This window comes from Solenopsis invicta, chromosome 4, assembly GCF_016802725.1.
Source record: "Solenopsis invicta isolate M01_SB chromosome 4, UNIL_Sinv_3.0, whole genome shotgun sequence".
Taxonomy (NCBI): Eukaryota; Metazoa; Arthropoda; class Insecta; order Hymenoptera; family Formicidae; genus Solenopsis; species Solenopsis invicta.
Genome location: NC_052667.1, coordinates 17314186 through 17328958, shown reverse-complemented (window position 1 = coordinate 17328958; position 14773 = coordinate 17314186). Strand labels below are relative to the sequence as shown.

At 43.5% G+C, this 14773-nt stretch overlaps 2 protein-coding genes across 3 annotated transcripts in view; one reads left to right on the top strand and one right to left on the bottom strand.

The window, feature by feature from the left end:
- Window positions 1-14773, bottom strand: part of LOC105197011 — a 255685-nt gene that overhangs the window by 112547 nt on the left and 128365 nt on the right. The window lies entirely within an intron of this gene.
- Window positions 7881-9189, top strand: LOC120357463. Its single transcript, XM_039447799.1, has 2 exons — window positions 7881-8237; window positions 8321-9189. The coding sequence occupies exons 1-2, from the start codon at window positions 8190-8192 to the stop codon at window positions 8678-8680; spliced, it is 408 nt and encodes a 135-aa protein (XP_039303733.1). The 5' UTR covers window positions 7881-8189; the 3' UTR covers window positions 8681-9189.

The following is a 14773-nucleotide window of genomic DNA, read 5'->3' as shown; positions in this document are numbered from 1 at the left end:
ATCCTTCACTCGTTCTTGTATCTTTTCATAGCGATCCTGAGCCGATCGATAATTGTCTGACAACCGTTCTTGAAACGTCCGATTTTTATTTAAGAATCGTTCAAAGTCATTCGTTAAACGTTCGTAACCGTCTTTTCGACGTTCATTGCTGCTCATTTTTGTCGTCTATCGCACGTCCTTCTCAAACAAAATCAACCTCTCGTCTGACTCGTTTCGTGAGTATACGATTTAATTTATAATTATGCCAGCTTCACGAAGTTCTTCCACGATGGACAACATCTCGTTGCCGTGAGCGTCGTTGCCCGCTCGATGTGAATCGTCTAGCAATCGTAGACGATCTACTAATTCGTTGGGATCGTCCCAGTGCACGTAATCAATCGCGTTGTCGTTTAGTATCATAGTGCGAGGTAATCCCTTTCCGGATTTATTCGTTCTCTTTGGTGTAGATTCGATTGACATCAATGGTGCGATCACGTATCTATACTTGTATCCTTTGTTGCCTCGTAGTCGACTCTCCGCGGTGTAATTACGTCTATGTACGTTTGTAGTCAACAATATGCTCTTGTACTTTTGCAAATCGTCCTCCTTATAGAGAAAATCATCGGGGAGTCTCTTAAAAATCAACTCGTAAAGACCGGGTGTGCCAGCGTATCGCACGCCATCGATAATTATGTTATCATTGATGTCCACGTCAAACTTTTTATTACCAAGCATCATTCCATCCTTGTCGAGACGAACACCATACACGGTGTCTATAATTTTCTCTTTTCCACCACCGCTAAAGAAATCTCCAATGTACTTTTGACCGAGCGGGCCAAAATGCTCAGACAACGTTTTTCGACCTTCCAACGTTTGCATCTGATGTTGAACAGACGTTCCAAACGAATCGTCTGTGGTTTCGAAAAGCCTCGAGAGCCTTGTTAGTTAATGTTGCAGGACCAATCATCGTACGCGGTGTTGACGTTATCGCTGGTGAATCCATTGCGTCGTACGCTTGTTCAAAACGTTGCTTTTTGCTCGATGTTGCTTTCGACAATTCGTAAGATGCACCATCGTCGTCATCGTCGTCGCTCGGTCTTTTCTTAATTATTCTTTCTTCCTTGATTTCTTCTTTTCTTTTAATCGGCTGAGATTCCTCGACAATCTGTTTCAAAGGTGCGACGATGGGCTTGAAACGTCTCTCCATTGCAATTTCCTCCTCGATCCTGCCGGTTTTTAAAGCGCGATGTTTCTTGCGGATCGCATCGCTCGTTTTTTCAATCTCCCTCGCGAGTTGCTCACGCTTGCGTATATCTTTGTTATTTTCCGCCATGTTAACGTTCAACGTTGACGTATCGATAATGACTAATCGTTTTGCGGTACCGCGAACTCGTTAAATCCTTTTCTGTATCGTCCGTTACTAAGCGCGCTGTCCTTGTCTATCACTAGAAATCCATACTTTTGTTGCCAACAAGCACGGCACAAAGCACAAAATTCGTCGTACGACATGTCGGTGTTTACGTGATCGTTGTAAACGTGTTTGAGGTTGGTACCATCCTGTTTAAACAGAATTAGGAGATTGGCGTTATCGCGTATCAGATGTTTAGGTATCCTCGCGTACGTTTGACAAAGATAAAACAGTCGACATTCGAGTGGCGGTCCATTGAAAAGTATTCTCTCACCGCATCCTGCTTATCGCACGCAACGTCGTCGAAGACGAAGATTGAATTTGGAAGCGCCTCGCTTGGTGGAATAACGTCGCTATTATTGGAGAACGTAAAGTAACCGATTTCATCGATCGATTTCAACAGATTTTCGAGATATTGATATTTAGGCTGCTGCAGCGACTTGGAATAAATATAAACATTCTCGAAACGTACACCATGCGGACTCTCGAGCAGGCTTATCAGAACATTAGTTTTGCCGCACGAAGATGGTCCCGCAATTATTGCGCGGATGGTACTCGGCAGCATTTCACCGTGTTTCCGCAACTGCGCGTTGTCCCCCATCATTCGCAATTTCTCGTCGCAGTTTGTGACGCGTATCGTCAGCGACTGCCGCACGAATTTCATGTTTCACACTAAACTCGCGTGACGCGTCGAGGGCCTATTTATAGATGTGTGAAATCTTGAGTAGCTCAGTATCAAAAATGTTTCTCGCGCTGTCACATCCCAGCGATATTCTGGACCTAAGCGCTGAGCAGTTGCAATATATACCTAAAGTCGTACTGTTACGCGTGTACGGTAATTACATCGACCACGTTTGGGAACGGCTTCCGAAACATATACAGGTGGACCCGGTAGTTCAAACTTATCGTCGCTGCGACGAGCATTATAATCAACCTTGGCAGCGTACGCACATCGATGGCCCTGCACCGAGGATAAAAGATTGCAGCGAATGTCAGCGTCGAACAAAACCGGAAGTTTGCTGAATCGAGCGATAAACGCGCTTCCTTTCGAGTTACATATCCCCGGTTACCAGTTTTGCGGTCCGGGCACTCGGCTGAAGAAACAATTAGCCAGAGGCGACACGGGCGTAAATCCATTGGACGCAGCGTGCCGCGAACACGATATTGCGTATTCTAAGAGTAACGAACTCGTCGATAGACACGCTGCTGACGATATACTCGCAGCGTCAGCACGGAAACGCATTACCGCGAGAGACTCGACTTTGGGCGAGAGAGCCGCCGCTGCAGCCATCTGGGCAGCGATGAAGGCCAAGACCAAGATCGGCATGGGTATGAATGCAAAGACGAGAAAGAGGAAAACGACGACGAAAAAAAAAAAACGAGTACTTCCGTCGGCAAAACGAGGCGGCATGTTACCGATTCTACCAATGTTGGGCGTTCTAGGATCTTTGATCGGTGGAGCTGCAAATGTAGCAAAAGCGGTAAGCGCCCGCAAAGATGCGCGACGTCAACTTGAAGAACTGCAACGTCACAATCGCGCGATGGAACAAGGTCGCGGTCTATACTTGGCACCTTATAAATACGGACGAGGAATTTATCTCGGGCCGTATAAACGCGGACAGGGCGTATCAACTAAGAGAAAAAAAAAAAAACGTCGAAAAGACGATAAAAATGCCTGCGGGCGTGACCACCGACGTGCAATATAACCAGCTGGCGAGACGTATGCGCATACCGTATTTTAGAGGTGTGTACATGCGTAATGCTTTACCGACGAGTGTCGTACGTCGAAACGAGAGCGGTATCGTTAATTTGGACGATACCACGGGCCCTGGCACGCACTGGGTGGCTTACGCAAAGAGGGGCAACCGCGTTGTGTATTTCGACAGCTTTGGCAATCTTCGACCGCCTCGAGAGTTGGTGCGATATTTCGGAAGCAATGTTACGATAGAATACAATCAAACGTCTTATCAGACGTACAATCAAAATTTCTGCGGACAAATGTGCCTGAGATTTTTACAAACTGTTGACTTTTAAAAAGATCGATGAGGTGTCGAAGAGTCTCAGTATTCGTCGAACGCTTTTTCCATCATGTCGTTTACGCTAACGCTAAGCGGAAAGAGCAGCGTTCTCGCTGCAAATTACTCTCCGGCGATAGATTTGACCGATGCCGAATACGAACTCGGTTTAACGCTTTTTGAAGCTTATAACACGATACCGAACGTGAACGCCTCAAACAATAAATTTTATTTCGGCAAAGACGATGTGGAGATTACGATACCCGAGGGATCGTACGAGTTGCCGGCCATTAACGAATTTTTGAAACGCGCAATCTCGCAGAAACGTCCACGACGCAACGCGCCAGATGCTGGTGACACGCTAGTTGTCTGCGGCGATATCGGCGTGATCAATGATGACAGCGAGGAAGCGATAGTGATTCGAGCTAATCATAACACGATGAAATGTGAAATTAAATGCGCTTACAAAATAAACTTTAACAAAGCCAACAGCATTGGATCGCTGCTGGGATTCTCGAAGCGTATACTGCATCCACGTAGATGGCACGAATCGGACATGTCAATTAATATTATGAACGTAAATATTATCCGCGTTGAATGTAGTATCACCGCAGGTGCATACAATAACGGTGCGCGTGTGCATACGATTCATGAATTTTCTCCGAGCGTGCCGTCAGGATATAAGCTCAGTGAAAGGCCTGCAACAGTCATTTACTTGCCAGTGATCATACGAAGCGTTACGGATCTTACCATACGCATTGTCGATCAAAACGGACGATTGCTGGATTTTCGAGGGGAGGAAATTACCGTCAGGTTGCACGTTCGAAAACGATAACGCGACACATGAGATGCTTGTGTTGAGTGGAGCTGAGCGAGCAAAGAGAGATAACGCATTCTTTACAAGACCGGTGACATCATCATCATCATCGATTGATAATCCGACTCGATCAACTGAGAAGCGAAAGAAGCTCAGTGTATCAAACGTTAAATTTTTACAATCACTGGGATTCGCGGTACGACAATCTTGATTAAAAAAAGAAAAAATGACTGATATTCTAAATATCGGAGACGAGCCAATCTTTGACGATCGAATTGTCAAGATTGAGACCCATGCTTATTCGCCGTATGCAAACACAACGTACGGGCACAGCGACGAGATAAGAATACCCATACAGCAACAGGATTTGTATACATTGCCGTACGAGAGCTTTCTATATGTCGAAGGGAGGCTGACAAAAAAGAAGAAACCTGAGGAGGTCAACGGTGACGTGGTTTTGGGAAATAATTGTGTTGCGTTTATGTTTGATGAGATAAGATATGAACTCGACGGTGTCGAGATTGATCGTAATAGAAACGTGGGTATAACTAGCTCACTCAAAAACTATGTAACGCTGTCATCCGACAAAAGCGTGATTTTGCGAAATGCTGGCTGGGAAGAACAGTTGACTACCGCTGATGGCTACTTCAACTTTTGCATTCCGCTTTACGTGCTGTTGGGATTCTGCGAGGATTACCGTCGAGTAGTGATCAACGCTCGTCACGAATTGATCTTGATACGAGCGCGCAACGATAACAATTGCCTAAAGGGCAATTCAGCGGTAGAGCCTGTGATAGAATTGTTTAAGATTCAGTGGCGAATGCCGCACGTAATACTGAATGAAATAAATAAACTTTCGATGCTGCGCACATTGGAGAGCGGACGATACCTCAGCATGGCTTTTCGCTCGTGGGATCTTTACGACTATCCGCTTTTGCAACGTACGACCAAGCACTCGTGGGCTATCAAGACCGCTACTCAACTCGAGAAGCCGCGATATGTCATCTTTGCTCTGCAAACCGGTCGAAAAAACGTCATGTCCGAGGACACGAGCCGATTCGACCATTGCAATTTAATCAACGTGAAACTGTACTTGAATTCTGATAGTTATCCTTATGAAGATATGAATTTAGATATTAGTAAAAATAGATGGGCTATTCTGTACGACATGTATGCACGTTTCTGCAAAACTTATCTCGGATACGAGTATCTCGAGCCGAATCTCACAGTGACAAATTTTATACGTCACGGTCCTTTCGTAATAATAGATTGTAGTCGGCAAGTTGAATCAATCAAGAGCGCAACCGTTGACGTGCGATTGGAATTTGAGACAAAGGATAACGTACCAGAAAATACATACTAGTGCCTATTGCTTGATAATACACGATCGCGTGATTCAGTACAACCCGTTGACAAACATTGTGCGCAAAATCACTTAATTCCACGCATATATATATTATACGATACATCGACGTAGACCACAGTCTTCGTTTCGACCGCGACATGTCCGTGCCGACGTTCGTGAATCTGCAAGGTTTCCCCCTTGGACGATTGAGAGGTTTCGTCGTAAAAGAATTTGCTGCTCTTAGAGGGGGAAACGTTCTCGCGCATTATATCTTTGACAGCCCCCAGCCATGGGATTGGCTGATGAAATCCGAAAGATCTTGCGCCTCCTGGCTCACTGCCATGCATCATGGGCTAAGATGGGGCACCGACGGGGTGGTTCCGTACCAGAAAGCGAGACAAGTGATTACAACTGCAGTACTGGGTGCTGAAAATCCTGACGACAAGGAGATTGTATATGTCAAAGAACATGAGAAACGAGAATGGCTGGGAGAATTACTTCTGGACAATCGGCGAGAATACGCATACATCGAGAGCCTGGATGTGGATTACGAAGACGTGGATAATTTGAATAATCTAGATGATGCTAATACTTTTCAATGTGGGCAACACCGTACGAATAAACATTGTGCTTTACAAAATGTATTCAAACTTTACAATTGGTGGACACAATTGCAAAAATAAACATATGTAATATACGAGATACATTTTTTTTTCCCCCTCCATTACATCTACGTTTCTCCAACGTTTTTTTCATGTTTCTCACGTTTAGTTTAACGTTTCTCATGTTTAGATTAACGTTTTTTCATATTTCACGTTTCATGTACGTCATGTTTCATGTATGTCATGTTTTACGTTTCATGTACGTCATGTTTCATGTACGTCATGTTTCATGTATGTCATATTTCACGTTTCATGTACGTCATGTTTCACGTTTCATGTACGTCACGTTTCATGTACGTCATGTTTCACGTTTCATGTACGTAACGTTTCACGTTTCATGTTTCTCACGTTTAGTTTAACGTTTTTCACGTTTAGTTTAACGTTTTTCATGTTTTTTCACGTTTAGTTTAACGTTTTTTCATGTTTCTCACGTTTAGTTTAACGTTTTTCATGTTTAGATTAACGTTTTTTTCATGTTTCACGTTTCATGTACGTCATGTTTCATGTATGTCATGTTTTACGTTTCATGTACGTCATGTTTCATGTACGTCATGTTTCACGTTTCATGTACGTCATGTTTCATGTACGTCACGTTTCATGTACGTCACGTTTCATGTACGTCATGTTTCACGTTTCATGTACGTCATGTTTCACGTTTCATGTACAACGTTGCCAGACCGCGAAAACGTGTCGTGACACGTTCGAGCGATAACGATGATGATGAAATTGTTTGATAGAGGGGAAAAGTATCCCCCACTCCTTTACAATTGCAGAAGCTTTAATCCTCCTACAAACGTCGCAATTTATAATCAGTTTTGAATCAGTCGCTCGTTTGAACGGTTCTGAGACAACGCATCTCTCTCTCGGTATAAACAATGGCAAACTATTACGTTCCAATCCAGACTGAAGCGTGCAAGAGATCGTAAGTATCTTTATATTTAAATTACGTTTTATACATTTATTGTACGTTTTACTTATCTCTCCGTTTTTCTCAGCACGTCTTTGGAATCGCGGTATACGCCGCGTATTTTGGGTAGAAGGTTTGCGCTAACATCAACTTCCTACAAATGGATTGATGTAGCGATCAACGTTGGATCTGTTTCCTGCTCCGTGGAGATATCGCTCGGCGATACACGCGGCAACCGGATCGTTCTACCTTATAAAACGTGGAGAGCTCTGTTAGATAAACGTGCGGATTTCGAGCGATTCGTCCAGTCAACCGAAGCACCATCGTTACCGATTCATGACCTTACCGTGCAACTCGTGAAACTGCGCGATGAAAATATTGTTAAATTATCGTTGCACGATGCTTGTATTTACCTAAAACCTGCAACTATGTTATTTATATTCAACCTGGAACATTGTGTCGAGCACATGTATTATACGCTGCATCAAAGCATTGCAACTGCGACTGAGAAATTTAAACATTTTGTAACATTTTTGCGTCAAAACTTTGCCATGAACAAACCAAACGCGACAGAATTATTGCGCAAATTTTACGATAAGAGTTCGCAAATTGAGTGTGAATTAATAGCTTACGCTATTGATACTATTGTGAACGAAGCATTACATGAACAATAAAAAAAGGATTTTAAAAAACTCTTTAAAATGTATTTGAAAATCTATCCTTATTGTTTCCTATTTTCTTAGTAAATAATATGCGAGATAGTAGACATTAAGGAGGCGCGCGAAAGAAACAAGCGTGGCGAGGTGGGGGAGACTAAACGCGCAAGCACACGCTTCACCATGTACGAGAAAATTGAGCGAGCGAGCACTATAGAAGAGTTTCTTTCTTTGAAAGTTTACATTAGTAATCGGGGATACTTCAGTTGTTTATATGACGTAGATTTTTGAAGAGGAGGAACTGCATAGACCTCTGCTTGCAGTCAGAGAGTCAGTCAGTCAGTCGTGAGACAGTCTTCTTGTGAAAAAGACTAAAAACAGTATTCAGTTTTTCGAAAAAATGGAAAGATTATTTCACGTAATTCGAGTTACGTATCCGGCGGATGCGGTAAGTTCTTTTCATCTTTTTTAACCCTGACATTTTTGAAAAAATATATACATATGTTTTTACATTTTTAATATTTTTTTCAGAGATTGATGGTACATAATGAGGAGCAACTCGTTGTGCCGATAAGGCACTTATTAGAATTAAGGATTACCAGCCTCCGCCCCGTAAGTTTTATTATTTATATCAATTTTAAATTACTATTTTATGTGTACAATTGTAATATTAAATGTTTTTTCCTGCTTTTGTTTCAGAACATTTCTCGAGACCAAATTGAGATAGCAGGATTTATCAATATATCCGATGCGAAATATAGGCGCTGGTACCGTCAGTGGGACCAGTGGTATAATGAAAGAGAGTGGGTCTGCAACGAGTGGGACCTGGAGGATCAATGGGACCTTCAAATATTATTCGGAGAGCGGGTCTACCAGGAGGAGATCTGGTGAAAAAAATTATTATAGAATTTTTTAATACAAAAATTTTTTTTCTGTTTTTGTGTAAAATTTTTCAAAATACATATATGAATTTTAATTTATGTACCAATTTTTTTCTCCTATCACTTATTCACCTTTCCTTCAACCCCCTCATTAAAAAAATTATCGTGAAAACAGCGATAGCGGTAGGGCGGTAGCGGGTGCTGGGTGGGGAGATGGGTCGCATACGACGAGCGAACGCGCTATAGAAGCTAGTGGATGGAAAAAGCGAGCGAGCGAGCGAGCGAGCGCGTGAAAGAAACAAGCGTGGCGAGGTGGGGGAGACTAAACGCGCAAGCATGCCCGTTACCGCGTACGGGAAAATCGAGCGAGCGAGTAAGCGAGCGAGGGACGGAGAGAGCGAATGCGTAAGCGCCAGCGGGTGGCAGCAGCGGTGGATGGTGGTGGTGCCAGCGGCGGGTGGCGGATCGCCCCAGCGGACCCCGCGTTAGACAGCGCGCATCCCCTCCACGCACGCGGCGGCGGCGGCGGCGGATCGCCTCAGCGGACCCCGCGTTAGACAGCGCGCATCCCCTCCACGCACGCGGCGGCGGCGGCGGCGGCGGCGGCGGTGGCGGCGGCGGCGGGCCCCGCGGAAATAGCCGCGCACACCCCTTCGCCATCGTATCGCTTATCCCCCTCGTGATGACAGACATTTCCGATTTCAAAGTACAGTCATACACACCTCCTCGCGGTGTGATTTATTATGTTTATGTAAACAGAGTGACAAGTACATGGTCCATGTTTACATTAAATGGTCAGTAGTTGCCTCCACGCGACACATTTCAAAGGTGTCGGTCAAGAACATGGTCCTCGAATCGTTATCTCTGTTTATATAAACATTGATTACGCAGAACTACCGGTTAGGTTCGTACACGTGTCCCCGATTTAATCCCCCCTCGCCCCGCCTCGGTCGCGTAACATCGTCTCCGGTTAGACCGCCCGTGAGACCCGAAATATTCCCCCCTTCCCTGCACGCGGCACATTTCAAAGGTGTAAAATTTATTTAAACATCGGCCAAGAACATGGTCCTCGAATCGTTATCACTGTTTATATAAACATTGATTACGCAGAACTACCGGTTAGGTTTACACGTGTGACCCCGTTTTAAGCCCCCTCCCCCTCCTCCACCCGGTTTGGTCCACCCGCGGGACCTTATCGCCGGTTAGGTCCCCCCGCGCGACCCGAAATATTCCCCCCCTTCTCCGCACCCCCCTGAGATCCCTGGTTTAGAATCCGCCTATACATTCTACTCATATTATAACAGAAAACGGACTTTTGCCCGAACCAACGAAATTAGACGCAGTAAATAAATTTCCTGTACCAAAAGTAAAAGATATAATACAATCATTTATAAGTCTAGCCGGATATTACCGCAAATTTATTGATAACTTTTCAAAAATTACAATACCTTTAACAAAATTAACAAAAAAAAGAAGACAAATTTTCATGGATAATGGAAACACAAAACGCGTTCGATACATTGAAAATTTAATTAACTACCGCGCCCATCTTGAAATATCCCGACTTTGAGCAGGAATTCATAGTGATGACGGACCCATCAGATTACGCCGTTGGAGCGGTGTTATCACAAGGCAAGGTAAGGCAAGATCACCCGATCGCGTATGCAAGCCGTGTATTATTACGCACCGCGAAGAATTATAGCACAACTGAAAAAAAATTATTAGCAATTGTATGGGCCGTGAAACATTTTAGGCCATATCTTTACAAAACAAAATTCAAAATAATTACAGACCATAAATCATTAACATGGTTATTTAACGTAAACAATCCTGGATCGCGATTAATCCGATGGAGATTAAAATTAGAAGAGTACGATTATACGTCATACTGTATAAATCAGGTAGGGCTAACGAGAACGCAGACGCGCTAAGCCAAAATGTGATCCTCACGGACAACACTACAAACAAAGAGAGAGAAAAAGAAAAAAGAAGAACAAGGAAAAGAAAACAATACGAACACTCCGATAAAAATTGATAATGAAGAAAAGAGAAAGCAAATCTTTTACAAGTACCACGATGCACCGATAAGAGGGCATCAAAGAATAAATTGCACTAAAGTCACTAGATTAATAAAGTACCACAATTCATAAGACTCAATGTATAAAGATTTGGAGCCAAAATGGCGTCGGAAAGTGTAAAAAGTGCACACTTTTATAATGTATCTACACGTTAAGTGCAATTATTTATCGTGTGACACCGTGAGATGTGTGAAATCTGTTGTGTTATTGTTGTACTCTGAGAAATAAAACAATATTAAACGTTTAAAAACATGCCTAATTTCGAATAAATTAAAATCTTTAGATTTTATAGAAATGTTTTTAAATAATTATCATACAGACTTTGTGCCATCAGACCATAATATTGTTTTCAAACTTATCAAAACATTTATTATAGCACGCATCTTTTTTACCTTAAAAAAAGAAAATATTAATATTAAAGAATTGAACACATATAATAGTAGAAGCGTTGCAATAAAATCATATGTGAATAAAAACTATTGTAAATAAAATTGATTTTTATATGCATATGCACGTTTTAAATGTGCCGCATATTACAGTCAAAATAGTGAAATGATTGCGGTACTTTATAAATCTAGTGACTTTAAATTGTACCTTGAAGAGAATTCGAATGCAATATACGTGGCCAGGAATAACCACAGACGCTGAAAAATATATTTCTAAATGCGAATTATGCCAAAAGAATAACATAAAAGATAGAAAAAAGGCACCTCTAATAATTATAGATACGCCAGAGAGCCTTTTTGAGAAATGTGCTCTCGATAGTGTTGGACTGCTAACTGTGACGGACAACAACAATAAATATTTATTAACATTCCAAAATTGCTTAACTAAATTGAGCAAAGCAATACCGATACCAAATGGAAGCTGATACTATTGCGAAAAAATTCGTGCAAAAAATTGTACTGGAACACGGAATACCAGAAAAAATTTTAATTGACGAAGGAACTAATTTTGTTAACAAATTATTCAAAGACGTATGCAAATTACAATACTAAAAATACGAAAAAAATCAGACAACTGCTTATTATCCGGAAAGCAACGGAGCTTTAGAACGTACGCATAGAACTTTAACAGAATATTTACGTTAATGAAAACCAGACAGACTGGGACGAATGGATACATTACGCAATTTAATACAACTCCTCATACAGCGACAGGGTACACCATTTGAATTAATCTACGTACATCAAGCTACCCTACCGTCAACGCTAACTATCTCTCCAAAACTCACGTATTCCTACGAAGATTACGCCAAAAAATTAAGAAAGCAGCTACAAGCAACAAACCAAATTGCAAAAGAAAACTTGAAGAAGGGAAAGTAGAAGACGAAGGAATATCAAGATAAAAAGGCGAAGAAAATAAAATTTAAAATAGGAAACAAGGTATTACTTTACGACGAAACGCTCCGCCGCAGACGATCAAAAAAGCTTGACGCGTTATGGACCGGACCGTATACAATTTTAGAAAAAAATTCCGATGTTAACTATACAATAAAAATGGGGCGGAGAAAGCTTCTAACACACGTAAACCGCCTTACGCCTTATATCTAATATTAAGATATATAAATAAAAAATTAATATATGTAACATTACGCCCCTCCACCGTGCCGCCACTCCAGACCGACCAACCGTCGGACGCACCGCAGCCGAGCACGTGCGTCTTACGTAAGACCACCGCGTGCTACCGCGCGCGAACAGCGCGCCACACGCCGCGTTCGGCAAGCGTTCCCACTCCGGCCGACTCGACCGCGCGAGCTAATTGGTGCGTCCAGCCGCGCGGAACGGTATATAAGCCGGCAGTGGGCAGCCAAAAAGAGATCCTTCCGAACACCTGATCTCCTCGGATCATCTCCAGCGCTGGGCATACTCGATGCCTCCTAGCTCGGGGATTCTCGAGCACCTCCTCGGGAACGGGCATTCTCGTTCCAGCCGCCCCGCGACGGGTATACCCGTCGTCCCCGAGGCCGGGTATGCTCGGCCACTCCGATCCGCTCCGCCGCGCGACGGGCATTCTCGTCGCGCAGGCGATCCAATCCGCGGAGCCGTGCGACGGGCATTCTCGTCGCGCGGCCAATCGAGACCATTCAGCCGAACGATGGGCATTCTCGTGCGTCCGGCCAGGTCCAATCCGCATCCGTTGCACCGTGCGGCGGGAATTCTTACCGCACGGCTTATCCATTCCGTTCAGCCGGACGACGAGCATTCTCGTCGTCCGGCCACTCCGACCAGACCGTTCCAAGTGTCCCCGGGAATTCTCAGGGACCGTCCGCGCCGACACTGTTCCTGTGTCCGCTTACCGTACCTCCCGAGGTGTTAACCCCGCGAGATGAGGCCGTACCGGCCAACACCGTCGACCTCGCGCAGCGTGAAACTGTCCGTCGCGCCGCGAGCCGTCGAGTCCGAGACCGTAACTGGTCAGCCGCACGGGCCAATCACGACCCGAGCGCGGCATTAGAGTTCGCCGCCGCGCGGCCACTCTAAATACGGATACCGTACGCTTAGAGCATAAGCCGAATCCGTCCGTATATCGCACGACTCATCCGAGTTCGTTCGTTTCCGTAACCGCGAGTCCGTTCTTGTATATCACGTTCCGTCGCAAGTTATATATGTTGCCCGCGAAACCAAAGATTGTTTCACCGAGCAACTCCGATTGCTACCTCCGAGCGCATAGCGCATAGCATGTGTCCGTCCGTTTTCCTTAGTTACTTGAAACCGTTCTTTCTTTGTATTTAGATATTAACGCCGCGAATAAATTGTGTCTGTTCCTTTTAGTTTCACGCGGGTCCGGCTATTGTGCAACCGAGCACTCCGGTGCCGCATTCATACGCGTGTATTTCAGTATTATCCGATAACGATATCGGGACTGTATGATTATTTTGTATTAAACCAACGTCTCAAAATATATTTAAACTATTTCGTTTCCACCACCAAACCACGGCGTTATCATTTGACACGAACCCGGACATCCGGCGAGCACATCCGAGCCACCGATCCTGAACCTAAATCCCGTAACCGACACCGAGAAACTACCAGCGTTACATATGTACAAAATAAAGGAAAAAATAATGACACAAACTAACTAAACAAAACATTAAAATACTTGAAAAAACTAATAACAATTGAATAAAACACAAGATCTCCGAATCAGCGGACTGTACGAAATTGAAAGCTTTAATCACAATCCAGGAGTATACTTCGAGAAAATAAGAAACCTACACTTACCAGACTCATCTTGGAAACTAATTATTTGAATAAGTATTACGTCACTAAGCCAAAGACTAGAACTACTAAGATCATACATACAGAAGACAAAAAATATGTGTCTATTGATAGTATTTGTAGAAAAGAAACCTGCCAAAATCTATACCAGATAACGAAAGAAGATTATGAAAAAATAAAAAAAGATATAATAAAAATAAACTCTATGTGTGAATCGTCAGAAAGACGAAGAAGAGAACTTATCGACGAGATAGGTACTATTACAAAATTACTATTTGGAACAATTACTATTTGGACACAAATGACGAAAAACTTATTAACGAACAATTAACTTTACTACATGACACGCAACAGACGGCACAGCATATAATAAAAAATCAAATAAAAATATTAAAACAGACGATAGCACATATTGACAATACCAAACAGACAATAGAAAAAAATGCGCACTTTCTCGCAAATATTACAAAAAAATTAAAAAAACAATTATCAGCGAACGAGCGCCAAAATAGCTTACACGAACATTTTATTATAATAAATACAATATTAGCAGACCTAACACACGCGGGACAGGAATCGATGGGTCGGGACAGGAATCGATGGGTCCTGAAGAAACTCGACCCAGAAGCCCTTGAGGTCAGCCTCCTCGCCTCCACTTGGCCGGAGGGAGGAGCTGACCTCGGAGCCGAGGAGGAGGCGGAGCGCCTCTGCGCGAAGATGTCGCGCGCTTGCGACGCCTCCATGCCCCGCAGCAGACCAATGGCGCGTCGTGCCGCCTACTGGTGGTCCGCGGAGCTCGCCGAA